This window comes from Silene latifolia, chromosome 8, assembly GCF_048544455.1.
Source record: "Silene latifolia isolate original U9 population chromosome 8, ASM4854445v1, whole genome shotgun sequence".
In the NCBI taxonomy this organism is placed as follows: domain Eukaryota; kingdom Viridiplantae; phylum Streptophyta; class Magnoliopsida; order Caryophyllales; family Caryophyllaceae; genus Silene; species Silene latifolia.
Window position 1 is genome coordinate 106,572,224 of NC_133533.1, and position 15,183 is coordinate 106,587,406.

Here is a 15,183-nt window from a genome sequence, read left to right on the forward strand (position 1 = left end):
GTTCTGAACTAATAAAGTTATTATTAGGGTATTTTTCTGTTTGTCTTTCAATCTTATGGTATCTTCTTACATACTCCCTAATCTCTTAAGATTCATGCAGACATCATACGATTAAATGTCACTGAAAGATAAATAAGTACTCCTATTGTTAATAGGCTAGTTAATTGTTGTCCTTTGGTCTTTGCTTTTTACATATTTGTTAATTGTTAATGCTCATTTTATTTTGTAAATATCATTACTTACATAAATGTGAATATTATAAAATTTTGATAATCTTAACGTATTTATTAAGAGGAATCAAACAAGATCTCTCATGAGTATATTTTGTGTTGCGCATTGGAAATTATTTTAAGGATTCTTTTCCTTTATGAATAATGTCCAAAAAGTAAAGGACAACAACTGACCGGGACAGAGGGAGTAAAAAATACGGAAATGTACTATGTATTTTCTACATCATCGTGTATTTCTGAACTAATAGGAATAAACTATTTTAGGTTAGACCTGACAAACAAGTCAATCAGGTCGCATTCGGGTCGGGTCGTTTCAAATTCGGGTCATTTCCAAGTTAACTATTATCAAGTTATATGGGTGCTTTGACAACCCTTTACGTTTGTATTTGAAGTATATATGAATTGTTAATAATACTTTTTACATGTAATTAAGTTGGTTTTTTCCCTTTTAACATTTCTTAAAGCATGTCATATCTCATTTCCTTTATTTTAGTGTAAAAAATAAACACGTAAAGAAATAATTAGGATAAAGGGAGTATATAAACACTCTTGCAAAAATACTCAACAAAAATTTAATCTTAAGGCATCAACCTTGATTCTGTTACCTAAAATTGAGCTCGAATTAGAGCTGAATAACCCAATTTACTTAAGTAATTTACATCTAACTAATAAAAATTTTAAGTTAGAACTCGAGTAAGTTTACTCAGCAGATGCTCATCTCCTTAATATATGGATCACTTGCGAAATTGCAAGCACTTGGATGATGATACAAGTAGACTTGACAAAATTGACCCGATCTAAGTGAACCGACCTGAATAACTCGACCTGAACCCAACTCGAACTTGACCTGAATCCGAATTGACTCGACCCTGTATAACCCGACTTGAATGCTTAATGTTACAAACTGATTAGTATTCTTCACAAATAACTTGATAATAGTTGACCCGATGTAACCCGTTCCGACCTAAATTAACCGACCAAAATCTAACCCGGTTAACCCGTTTGACAGGTCTAGATTCAAATGACAAGAAATTTACAAAAATAACAAAAACATGCATCCTATAAATCTTCAATCAACATGTTTGAAATTACAATTTTGATTCAAAAAAGGTTGATGATAAAAGCCTAATTGATGGAGTATCATGAGACAAAAGAGGACCCATAACTTTTAAGTAGTGCATGCCAAAGTCATTTTAGTGTTGTATTCGTTCACATATAATATATGACGACATTCATATCAATAGGGGTCAAGCAAGCTTTAAGCAAAGTAAGCAAGATATGACATTAAACCACTCACACAGCTCACAGGGATAGATTCAACTTAAAAAGGTTTTGGTAGCTTCTTGCACTCAAAGTAATTAGACTTTTATCTATACACCTTTTCTCTTTCTTTTTCTTTTGTTTAGCATAATTTAAGGAAAGGTCCCTTGCTTTATGATGTACAAAGTAAATTATTAGGCTAAGTGTGCTATAATTAATTATTTAATCTAATTAGATAAGCATGAACATCTTTTTGAAAAATGGATCCAACATATAGATCATAGAATTAATTACCATGATTTCATTATGGTTATCAGAAACCTTTAAAATCGCTAATCATTCAAAATAATCTGTAAAAATGATGATAAACATATAATCAATAAAAAACATGTACAAGTAATTGTTGTTAAAACATACGAAGTAACTTATAAATTATATATGATGCAAAATAATAAAAAGATCAGACAAGTACGATAACAAAGGAGTTGGATTAAAAAAGAAAAAAAAAGAAAAACACAAATCTGCAATGTTAGGGCTTTTAGTAGAATGTTTAATCAAATTAAATGAAAGAAGTAATTATAATTATATATAATATTAACTTGTTTATGAAAATGCTTTCATCAAAAGTTAATATTAGCACTTTGGCTTTTTTAGTTGCTTGTACCTTAATATATTGATACCATATCAAGCAATAGCCAGCAGATTTGACCGTACAAGAATTTCAATAGTGTTGAGATTTAAGTTTCTAATACCCTAATTAATAGTAGTAGTAATACTTGTCGGAATAGTATATGTATATTGATTGTATGGTTTCAAAAGGACAATCATTCAAAATGGTTGTTTTTTCTTTGCATCAATCCTTTTATGCTAACGGCATACTCACTCGATATTAATCATTATTTACCTTTAAATTAAATACTTCTTACAAAAAATATAAAAAATAAACAAATAATTAAAACTTAAGAAGTATATCCTTAGTTTATATGATAAGTTGGGTCCAAATAATTAGTGCCCGTGCATCAAAAACAAGTAATAACTCGAATTATATTATAACGTCCGACCAATTTATAAATAATGAAATAAATTCAAACTTTGATTTAATTTCTTGGGATTTAGTTCACGTTAACAAATTAAATCCAATCTAGTTTAAGAGTTAGTCTCATGTACGACTATTATACAATACAACATAATTATTGATACCTCGTAAATTGAGGTTGCATAACAATGAATTTGGTGTATTTGGTATAACAATTTTTCTAAGGGTGCTAATTTGAAGAATTAGGGCCTGTTTTTTCTGACTTAACTTCAGTTCAATTTAATTATGTTCAGTTTAATTCAATTTAACTTATTTTTTCACAAATTAACTCTTACTTCAACTTTATTCAATTCAGATCAGCTACATTCAGTTGAGTTCAGTTTAATTCAATTCAGCTCTTATCAACCGAAAATATTAAGACCTTAATTGGACAAAAAGGTCCTTACAAAACTTTTGTATTGATAGAATAGGGCATCTTTTTCTTTATTTTTTTTTACTTTTTTTTTTTAAGAAATGAGGGAATCCTTAAGAATAATAAGAAAGAAAAGCCCATTTAGAAAAGGCCGAGCGGAAAGCCACTTTTCCCCCACTAGTGAGTAATGATTAAATAGAAGTATGACTTTATGATGCACTAATCAAATAGACTTTATGCACAAGCATCAACTTTATGGCTTTATACAAGAGATTAACAAACGTTTACTCCAAGAGTAACTCATTCATTTGCTTCCTTTAACAAAAGAAATTAATTATTGCCTACGTGAGACACTTAAAGCTTTACATCAATTGCGTTTCATTATTTCACAAATTAATTGAGGGGTTCACCATACCCTTAAACTCTGGCTTATTATGTGTTCAACAAAGTCGTTACATATATAAGATTGATTGCACACTCCTTTCTTTTCATTACCTACGAAACTTGCATTGTTTTTGAAATACATATGTTTGGGTTTGTTTTTATGAATAATTTTTGTTTTCAAGATACGATCGATCACTGGATGATAACTTAGGCTCGCTGTTTAGCAAGTACTTTTAGATTGCTTATTTGAAGAAAGTAGCTTACTTGACGAAAGTTTATTAGGAGATTGGACCGATATTAACTAGGTTACCGTTGGCTAAACTAGGGTTAAGGTTTTACTAAGTTGGGGAGTCTTATAAGTACCTCCCCATATCTCTTTGTAAGACAACACAACTCAATGGGGAGGTACTTACAAGACTCCCCAACTTAGTAAAACTCTAACCCTAGTTTAGCCAACGGTAACCCAGTTAATATCGGCCCAATCTCCTAATAAAGTTTTAACTATCTTATATTTGTGCAAATGTTTGATATAAGTAGCTTATTTATCAAACAAGTTACCTTAAATGAAATGTTATCTAAGGTCCTATTGACTAAAGTAGCTTATTTTACCAATATTAATTATCATTTCAGTTAGTGTGCCAAACGTTTTTAATATAAACAACTACTTTATCTATTAGAATTGGAGAAGGGAGAATTCATAAAGAGGATTATTATTTATAATTGTTCGTTGTCCAACCATTACGATAGCTCCGTATTTATAGTACTCTAATTACTAGTCTAATATATCTAAACATAATCACAATATATCTTCTAATAATGTTAACATAATAACTTATTATTCTGATTTTGATTACGGTATATCGCAATATCGTAATCTTCTCTAACATCTCCCCTCAAACCCATGATAATTTGTAACGAATCCGCCGAATCGTCGATCATATTGTCAAGAACGTAGCAATTTTTCAAACTCGACTCTATTGGAAATAGAAAATTATCCGTATGCATAATTTATGAGTTTTGAATCAAATTCTTGTACAAATCATGCATATATTTGTAAGATCAGAAACGTAATAAGACGAACATCATGAAAAGGTGACAATGCACCAACATTCGATCCGAAACCTAAAACCATTGATTTTTTTTTTCAAAGCTAAATATTTGTAAGATTATTGAACGAAAATTCCACCGGAGGGCACTATAATTATTTAGTCCCTCCGACAGGGCAGCGGAGTATCGTTTTTAGGCCTCAAAAGCGTGAGGCTCTGATACCATATTAGAATTGGAGAAGAGAGAATTCATAAAGAGGATTGTTATTGATAATTGTTCGTTGTCCAACCATTATAATAGCTCCGTATTTATAGTACTCTAATATATCTAAACATAATCATAATATATCTTCTAATAATGTTAAAATAATAACTTATTATTCTGATTCTGATTATGATATATCGCAATATCGTAATCTTTTCTAACATTATCTGCTCTTAATTTTTAGTTATCTTATTAGCTAATTTTTAACTATTAGCTCAATTTTCAATTAGCTTTCTACAAATTTATCAACTATAGTTTTAGCTAAACATCTAAATTAAATGACCTAATTTTCTTATGCGCAAAGAATTTGTTTAAATAAGAGGTAGTAATGTGAAATTACCTAAATGATAAACAACCAAACCCGCCCCGAAATTATGTCAAATTCGAGATATTAAAATTTTTTTTTCCTTAATACTCGTATTACTTCTATTACATATAGATAAAAGAAACTCGTATGACTCCATTTTATACACATCATCAATACGGAGTATGGACATACTCAATAAATGCTAGAGAGAGAAAAAACCCTAGAGAGAGAAAAAACCCTAGAGAGAGAAAAAAAAACTTGCAAATGCTAGATCCCAATAATGGCCTCCCTCCGGAGACCAACCCCATCTCTGATTCCCAGGTGAACAGTGAAGGTTCCATGGAAAGCCCCGTGCTAGAAAATGTCAAAAATGCAAAGCGAAAGACAATGCATCTGAGTGATTTCCTCGCCGAACCCACTTCCCAACCTGTATTCGATGAGAATCGGGGAAATGTCAGCCATAATCAGCGCCAACCAGATCGTCTAACGGCCGTGAATTCGTCGTATACGGATATGGTGCAAGGGTTCAACAAGGAATCATACTCATTCGATGATCCTTCCTTAGAAGATTTTGAAGATGATTCTGAGGACGATGTCGATATCAATGACGAAGAAGAAGATAAAACATGCCCTAGAATATGCCTGACAAAGCAAGAGAAAGCCCTCATTCGAAAGCCTTGGCGCCATGCTTTGATTATCAAGATGTTCGATAAAAATATCGGATATCTTTCGCTGATGAGAAAGCTTCAGGCCAAATGGTCGATTAAAGGCAAGTTGACTCTAACTGATCTTTCAGGCTCCTACTACGTAGCAAGGTTTTCGTCTAAGCAAGATTACGAGTTCGTTATCACCCAAGGACCTTGGATGATAGACGATCACTATCTAACCATTCGAAAATGGGTACCTAATTTCGTACCCTCTGAAGATAGTATCAAATATTTAACTGCTTGGGTAAGGATTCCAAATCTGCCAGTAGAATACTTCAACGAGAATTTCCTAAAGAAAGTCGGTTCGAAGATAGGAAAAGTTATTAGAATTGATAAGAACACGGCATCAGCCGAACGAGGTCAGTTTACGAGATTGAGTGTTGAGGTTGACATCTCAAAGCCCCTTCTATCTAAGTTCCGTCTGTATGGTAAGGTCTACTGTATCCAATATGATGGCCTAAAAATGATATGCTTCAAGTGCGAAAAAATGGGTCACCAGGCTGAGGGTTGTGCAAAGGATATTGAGTCCGTCTCAAATATGACAACTGATGACAATGGCAAAGGAGTTGAGTCCACCTCTCCTTTAGTTGGAGAGAATTCGTTGGAAGCGGGTCTTCATCCCGAAGAACTATCCGACTTTGGTGATTGGATGGTGGTAAGAAAACCACCACGCCGGAAAACGACGGGTAGGATTGAGGCTGGAGCTATTCAGAGTGCACAAATCCAACCGAAGCATACCACTTTCGAGTTCGGAAGTACCTCAAAAGGCAAAAACGGGTCAAGGTTCAATACCCTAAACAATTTGGGCCAGGACGAAAGCAATCTAGATAATCTCACTGGAATCTTTTTTAATATATCACAACTCCCTTCCAATAATATTATTCCCCATAACAATCCTAAAAATATGGCCAATATTCCTATTCCGAGCCAGTTACCAAAATATAAAAAATCTGTTTCTTCTAAAGATAATGTTTCTTATAAGGCTACCCGCAATATCCAGAAAAAATCTTCCTCAAGCTCACATATATATAATGAGAATAATATTCTACGTAATATTACTAATAATAATACCAGTGCTACCAAAAATAAAACCCCAAAAATTGCCATCCGTAATTTAGCAACGAGCAGCAGCACCAATATTGTTAACCCTAATAATCCACCAACAGTGCAAAAGGAAATATAGCGGATACTCCAATTAGCATAGCAACTCACCAACATGATGAACTTCTCGACAGTGGTCGAGTGCAGTCCAGGCCAGGACCACTCGATCATAGACCTAACACAGGTTCTTATGATACCTCCCTATCGTCGGTTTATGTTCACGACCTGGGAAGGGATGGGCGTACCCTTTATGGGGGTGATGGCACGGGAATCTCCGTCGATGAATCTGACGTTCGAACTAGTCCAGGAAAATCCAACGAGTCTGTGGATCGAAATGTCGATTCCATGGAATGTTAACGAGATATTATCTCTTATTAGTCGAGCGTATGTTTCGCAATTACCTTCGTTACCTTATTTAATGACGGATCGAATTCCTAATTTGACCCCAAACCTACCTCACATTACGTGTATGGTATGAAATTTTCAAGGTTCCTCAAGTAAACCTAAACTAGCTGTTTTGAAGGAGATTATCCGCACCTATAAACTTACTGTTTTCGCTCTCATCGAAACCCACATGGGAGGAGATCACGCAGAAAAGATGCAAAAAATTGTCGGGTATGATAGCCATGCTAGAGTTGATGCTGTTGGTTTTTGAGGAGGTATTTGGGTGTATTGGAAGTCAGACCTTGTTAGCATCACACCAATTACCAAACACTCTCAATATATTACTATGGAAATTTCGAGAAATAGTGGTGTCCCCTGGTTCTTGACCGCCGTCTATGCTAGTCCGGACCCGCAGAACAGAAGAGAATTATGGTTGGAACTAGCTGATTTTGCTAAACGTAACAACCATCCCTGGATGGTAGCCGGAGATTTTAATGAGACTCGTAGTCTTACTGAGAGACATGGAAGGGATGCTAATATGGCCCGCCGCTGTGACATGTTCAATAACTGGATTGAGGACTGTGAGTTGATCGAATTAGAATTCTCTGGAGCTGCTCATACTTGGTCACGAGGTAATAGTATTGAAACGAGACAGAGTGCAAGATTAGATCGTGCATTATGTAATAGCGAATGGAGCTTAATGTTTAGCAATGCGAGTGTCAAACACCTCCCGGCAATTCAATCAGATCATTGTCGTCCTTTATTAATATCACCTAACGGTTTCGCACCCCTTAGCTCTATACAGAGACCATTCCGTTTTCAAGCGGCGTGGCTCACACACGAAAACTTTTCTGATTTTGTAATCGAAAACTGGCAGCCTGAAGGGGATTTGACCGCACAATTAGACTCGTTATCAACGAAACTTCAGACCTGGAATGAACAAGTATTTGGCAAATATCTTTAGGAAAAAACGAGAACTATGGGCAAGAATTAGTGGATGTCAAAGAAAGTTAGCCATCACGAGAGATAAAGAAACGATTGTGTTAGAGGCGAAGCTTCGAAAAGAGTTGGATGAAGTACTTGAGCGTGAGGAAATCCTTTGGTACCAAAAATCGCGGGTTGACTTCATTAGAGATGGGGGCAGAAATACTTCTTACTTTCACGTTAGCACCCTTGTTCGACGCTGGCGGAATCGCATCAATTCGTTGAAAGACAACGATGGCGTCTGGGTAGAGGAGAAGAATGCTCTTATTTCACATGTGGTCGAGTTTTATAAGAAGCTTTATACGCAGGATGGTGACTACGATGTGAACGCAGAAATCCCGTATAACCTTTTCCCCGAACTTAGTAATGAGGACTTCAGGTGGCTCACACGCCCATATACTGAGGCAGAAATTGAGGGAGTCATTCATAATATGGGAGCTCTCAAAGCACCTGGACCCGATGGGTTCCAAGCCCTTTTCTACCAAAAGAATTGGGAGGTGGTACGCCAATAAGTTTGTGCAACGGCGATCAATGCCCTCCACGGGAAGGGTTTCCCTGACAACTTCAATGATACTCACATTGTTCTCATCCCCAAGGTAACAGGTCCCGAATATATTACTCAACTTTGACCTATTAGCCTTTGCAATGTGTCCTATAAAATTGTTAGCAAAGTCTTGGCCAATAGAATTAAGCATGTGTTACCTCGGTTGATTTCGGAAACCCAAAGTGGTTTCGTTCCGGGTCGACAAATTTTCGATAATATAGTGGTCTTTCAAGAGGTTATCCACACAATGAGAAAAAAGAAAGGTAATAACGGGTATATGGCGATAAAAATTGATCTTGAAAAAGCTTACGATCGCTTGTGTTGGGATTTCATTCGGGATACTCTTAATGATATGTGCATCCCGGCTTATTTAGTAGACGTTATTATGGAATGTGTTATGACATCGAAGATGCAAATTCTTTGGAATGGTGAACCGACTGAGATGTTCAAACCGTCAAGGGGAGTTCGTCAAGGAGATCCTCTATCCTCCTATCTATTTGTCATGTGCCTCGAAAAATTACAGCAACTAATTGATGCCGAAGTTCGGGATAATAATTGGCAGCCTATCTCAGTTTGTATGAATGGCCCTCGAATTTCCAACTTGTTTTTTGCAGACGATATGGTTCTTTTCGCGGAGGCCACCGTTGATCAAGCAACTATTATTACCCGAGTACTGGATATCTTTTGTCGCGTCTCAGGCGAAAAAGTGAGCCGTTCTAAGTCTCGAGTCTTCTTCTCTGCTAACACTCGGATGGAGGTCCAACTCGCGGTGTCCAGCAGGTTGGGGATCGAAAAAACAGAGGACTTAGGGACATATCTAGGGATGCCAACGATTAATGGCCGGGTCACGAGGAATACCTTTGCTAGCATTATTGAACGGTTTGATCGAAGATTAGCAGGATGGAGTACCAAGCATTTGTCTTTAGCCGGACGAGCCACTTTGGTTCAATCGACACTTTCCTCCATGGCAAATTATAGTATGCAAACGGCGAAGATTCCGAGGACAACGTGCGACTCTTTGGATAGAAAAACAAGAAGATTTCTTTGGGGAGGGGATGAAAATAAGAAAAAGGTTCACCTCATCTCATGGGAGACCATTCAACGACCAAAATCAACTGGGGGCCTCGGTTTCAACTCATCTCGACAAGCTAATGCGGCGTTCTTAACAAAATTAGGGTGGAGAGTCTTAGCGGAACCTCAAAGCCTCTGGGCCCGTGTTCTCCGAGCGAAATACTGTAATGGACGGTGCGACGTCGATATGTTTAGTTCCAAAGCGAATATGTCTAATGTGTGGGCGGGTATTTCATCGCAAGCTAGCAATATCGTCAAAGGTACTACTTCATCTGTAGGAAACGGTCAAAGAACCCTTTTCTGGGATCATTCCTGGGTCGAAGCGGGAACCTTATCCGACTCAGCTGTGATACCAATTCCAAATAATCTACTAGGAGCGACAGTCAGTGATATGTGGGATGAAGAGCATGGATGGAAATGGGATGTATTTGCAAACTTTCTGCCGCGGGAATGTCTTTTAAAGATTGCCTCGTTTTCCCTATCATCAGACCCTAACTTAGTAGATGCTCTCTATTGGAATGGGACCTCTCATGGTAAGTTTTCTATTAAATCCGCTTTGAACATTATCAAAGCTCTCGACCCCTTCCCGGAAACTAATCAATCGCAGTGGCATGTAATTTGGAAGCTCCCGGTCCAACAAAGAATTAAATTCTTTATTTGGTTAGCCGCACATGGTCGAGCTATGTGCAATGTTAATCGAGTCAGGCGTAACCTATCGAATGATCCTAGCTGCCCACGTTGTCAAGCCCACGAGGAGACAATGGATCATGTGCTACGCTATTGCCCAATCTCACGCGAAATTTGGTCTTCGCTTGGCATCCCCAACTCGTCTGCTGCCTTCTATTCTTCATCGTTTTCGGACTGGATTTCTTTAAATGCCACTAATAAGGTGATCGTGGATATGCAAGACTAGTCTATGAAATTTGCGATTACATGTTGGTGGATTTGGAGGTGGAGGAATAATATTGCGTTTGGTCGACCCAATGACAACCCAACTCATCCTATTGATCTTCTTCGTCAACAATTTGAAGCCTCGAAGATTGCCTTCGACAAATTCTCCTTGTTTATACCTAAGCCCGGGTCCGTTAGAAGCGAAATTTTTATACGGTGGCATCCACCTCCTCACGGGTGGTGTCTACTAAATACTGACGGAGCATCAAAGGGAAACCCGGGTCCAGCGGGGTGCGGAGGAGTGTTTAGAGATGAAATGGGTAACTTTATTTCTGCCTATATGTTTTCAGGTGGGATTTGCACGTCGATGCGAGCCGAGATGCTTGCTCTTGTCGCTGGTCTTGAAAGAGCTAGAGTTCTTCATATTGATAAACTTATTGTCCACATGGATAATGTTACTTGTGTTAATATGGTGTTGGGAGATCAGTTGCTGAGCAATAGCCTCCGTCAACTTGTCCATCGAAGCAAAGAGCTGATTCGTGAACCCGGGTGGGAGGTCAAGCTATTACACGTTTTCCGTGAAGCCAATAAAGCAAGTGACTGGCTAGCGAATCAAGGAGTTATGTCATCCACTACTATTACTCATATTGATGATCCCCCTGACAATCTTCGTACTATGTTACGTGAAGACATTATGGGTGTTACTACCCCTCGTTTAGTTCCTTAAGTTTCGGGCTCTGCCCTCTTATGTACCAAAAAAAAAAAAAAAAATACGGAGTATTTTAATAGCTTGTACTATCGATACCATGGTTGACTGGTTGGTTGTGTACATTTGCTATACATACTACATATAACGTATACGGATTAATATACAATTGCTTACTGTCTCCTGATAGAGCACTAGGACCGTAGGACATACGGAGTCATTTTCATTGAATTTATTAGAACTGAACCAACTTTTTATAACAATTAATGGTGTGGTACATGACCTTTTGGTATGGGCAAGAATGCAAAAAATTGAATGCGAAGCCAAATGTAAATAATATTGAAAATAAATCATTTTAAAAGTATTAATAAGAAATATGGGACTCAAAACCTTTGTTCATTTACTACATAAATGTACAATCTTTCGATATTCACAACTGCTCTAAGCCACTTCACATGATATAAAATAAAAGAGTACTAGCTACTTCGTATATCATATTAAATACGAGTACTTGAAGAAAAAGCTAAAAGTGAAAGAAGGATTTGTATATTAGAAGGAAAATAACTTTTATATCTAAAATAAAAACGTAAAAAAATAACTAAAACACCTAAACAACAAAAATATACAGAATTAGCTATAGTGCTATACAAAATAGGCTTAACTCCTTTCATCATCGACCACTAGCTCCCTTAACTCTGCCATGATATGTAAATATGGGCCCTTATATTAACTCCACCATTACATAAAATGTAGTTTAAACCCTTAATTCCACGATTACATAAATGTAATTTGGTCCCTCCAATATTAATTATTCCTCATCTTCAATTCTTGAATGCTTCATCAACTTTATATGAACAAATTGAACATTCAGTTAATCGACATTTAGCTGGCAAATTCAATGCAGATTGCTACTTGACACAAAATGTCGACGTACTTTCCAGATGTATATCCCGTTTGAGCTACTATCTTCAATTTTTCATCATGTCGTTTATGCAAGGGCACTCTATATATACGTCAAATAATTTGGATAATCCTCATCACTAATTATTATTTAAGTGCAGACGTTAAACTAATTTAGTTGGTAAAGTCGGGTACTCATGACATGGATTTAAACCTAGTTAATATCAAAATCGTTCTTATAACATCCTTTACATAAAAAAATATTAATTGTTTATGTTTATAGAAGTTAGAACCTTTATGAATTGATTGAGGCGCTGTTTGGTAAACGGCATATTGACCAATTTTTAGCATATTCAAGGATTTGAACATGTTTGACCAATCAATATGCTAATTTTAGTGTTTGGTAAACAACATATTGAAACAACATATTTGGGGTCAATATGCTGTTTTACAATATGCTGCTTAGCCTAATATATTGGTTAGCATATTGTAAAATAGGAAATTTTAGTTCATTTTACAAAAAAAACTAACAATCTACTAATCGTAATCTGCCAAATACCAAACACTCAAATTAATTATGCTAATTATAGTATGCTAGTTAAACCTTCTGATAAAATCTGCCATTTATAATATGCTTTTGCAATTTGCTTATGCTGAAATTAATCCGCTGTTTATCAAACAGAGCCTGAATCTCTCCAAAAAAAAATAGACTAATCTTTAAATCGAATTACATTTAATAAGTTAATTATGAAAAGTTTGTTGAAAATATTTCACTAATTATGGTAAATGTGAGTTTGTACTTTGTACATCTATTTTTCATGATTTATTCTCAACAAAGTTTAGTATAATTGTTACATTCTCTAATATTCCTATCTAAAAAACCGCGCATTTGTGCGGGATCTATACTAGTTAACTTAGTAAGGGAACATGTTATAATAATAATAATAATAATAATAATAATAATAATAATAATAATAATAATAGAAAAACCCTAATAATAATAATAATAACAAAATTATTGTAATGCATACAAGTCAACTATCGAGTATACAGTAGTTTCACATAAATTGTTCTTGACATATTAGCATTTTATGTGACAAAACAAACTTTGCTACCACAAAAATAATGTTCCATTTTTGTATAAACAAATACCGTCTCTGTAAATTGCAACGTTTTTCTTATTTGACATATTTAGCATTGTTACAATTCTATTTTAATCATATTTTTCACAATGATCTTTCAATTTTGCTTTTGCATTCAGACTCCAATCCGGTAATTTGACCTTGATTTTCCGCATCTATATATAGTTTTTTTCAATTGAATTATTATTTTTATGAAAGTGTTTTTTTTAACAAATTCAAATATCCTAATATTCTATTATTACTATATTATTTATAACTTTTTACTATCTATTGTCAACATGTTAAAACTTTGATCTCTGAAAAGTAGTGTGGAAAATATTTTAAAGGTGTAGAGAGTATATAAAATGACGAGCTAATCCGCAGCCGTTATTTTTGGTGCGAACTAGGTAATTTCTAGAGGTTTTGAATAGAGAAATACCAATTCCTTTCAAAAGAGAGTTTTTTTCCTCCAAAAAAAAGAGAGTATGTTTTAGACGAATTCATTGTACATGTTACGGCTTTATTTCAAATTTAATCAACATTAAAGGAATTGATCTTGCTTTAGATGACTATTTCCATCCAATAATATAGAGTTTTGAGATTATTTTACAGGTAAATGTGATCACTTTTGGAAAAAACCGCCCTAAGATGTAAACACTTACTGAATTCTTATGGTAACCGTTAACCATAAAATGGTCTCAAAATCCGTCTTATTTTAGGTTTAACAAATAAAAAAGGTGATGAGAGTGCAAATTATTTGCACAATAACCTATAGAAAGAAAAAGCTGAGGTCTAGATACCACAGAGATTCCTACTTAAAAAGTTTTCATTGTTGCCAAGACATAACTTAAAGAAGCAAGCATGCTAGCTGAATAGCATGTCCATGCAAACACCAAATCTAACCTCTGTAAGATTTAGAGAGAGATAAAAAGAGAAGAAAAAAAAGGTTAGCTTTTAATGGAAAAATGCTTAGAAAAGCAGTAAACAAACATGCCTTTGCGTTGAATACTGTGCACCAGAACTCTGCATGCATGGTCCAGATACTTTCATGTCCATCTTATTATTGTGAAAAGGGAATAACAACAACACAGAGTAGTACAGTACGGTAATATAATTTTACCCCATTATTTACTGCCAAAAGTGCCAAGTACCTCCTTTGAAAAAAAAAATGCCAAGTAATACCCTTTCATTTCCCTAAGCACTAAGTCTTCCTTAAGATCAACTTAAACTTAAGACGAGCATTAGAGCAATGCTTATCTGTTTGTGTGGAAACAAGATTAGTAATTTAAGGTACTTTGGAGCTCGTAATTGCCCTTCTACACTTTGTGATCCACCCTTTAATGCAAGGATTTGAGTCACGGTTGTATATGCGTAATCCAATAAACAGCGCTAAATTACTTATGATAATTTAACGCTCAAGGATGAATGATATAACTCCCAAACTTAAACATAGGAATCTCCAACGATACTTATATATCAAAGAAAGATCCAATTACACAACATCAACTATAATCTTCACAAGAGTACTTGTGGAGGCTAAATTAAAATTAAAGGATAGATGGTTGATTACCTCCATGATTGGATAGGCAAGATAAAGATACAATTACAAACATGGAAACTACAATAAAACGGTAAAAACGACCTTGAGGCACAAGTTCCTCAAGGTTAAAGCACAATTAAAATAGACAAATAAGTAAGAACTTAATCACATAACACCGTCCCCAACAACGACACCATTTTGATGGTTAGCGAGTCGTTGTTCATTCCATCAAACACATTTACATTCTCAACAAATAACTAGATAGTGGTTAAGTCGAGGTCGATCCACGGGACG

At 35.4% G+C, this 15,183-nt stretch overlaps 1 protein-coding gene across 1 annotated transcript; it reads left to right on the forward strand.

Moving 5' to 3' along the window:
• The first annotated feature begins 7,478 nt into the window (after window positions 1-7,478).
• Window positions 7,479-8,628, forward strand: LOC141595661 (uncharacterized). Its single transcript, XM_074415626.1, has 2 exons — window positions 7,479-8,041; window positions 8,097-8,628. The coding sequence occupies exons 1-2, from the start codon at window positions 7,479-7,481 to the stop codon at window positions 8,626-8,628; spliced, it is 1,095 nt and encodes a 364-aa protein (XP_074271727.1).
• The last annotated feature ends 6,555 nt before the right edge of the window (window positions 8,629-15,183 follow it).

Excerpts from the sequence above, each read along its gene's own strand:
- LOC141595661 (XM_074415626.1), top strand. The coding sequence starts at position 7,479 with ATGGAAATTTCGAGAAATAGTGGTGTCCCCTGGTTCTTGACCGCCGTC. Across the intron at positions 8,042-8,096 it reads TTGACCGCACAATTAGACTC|GAAAAAACGAGAACTATGGG; the intron begins GTTATCAACGAA and ends AAATATCTTTAG.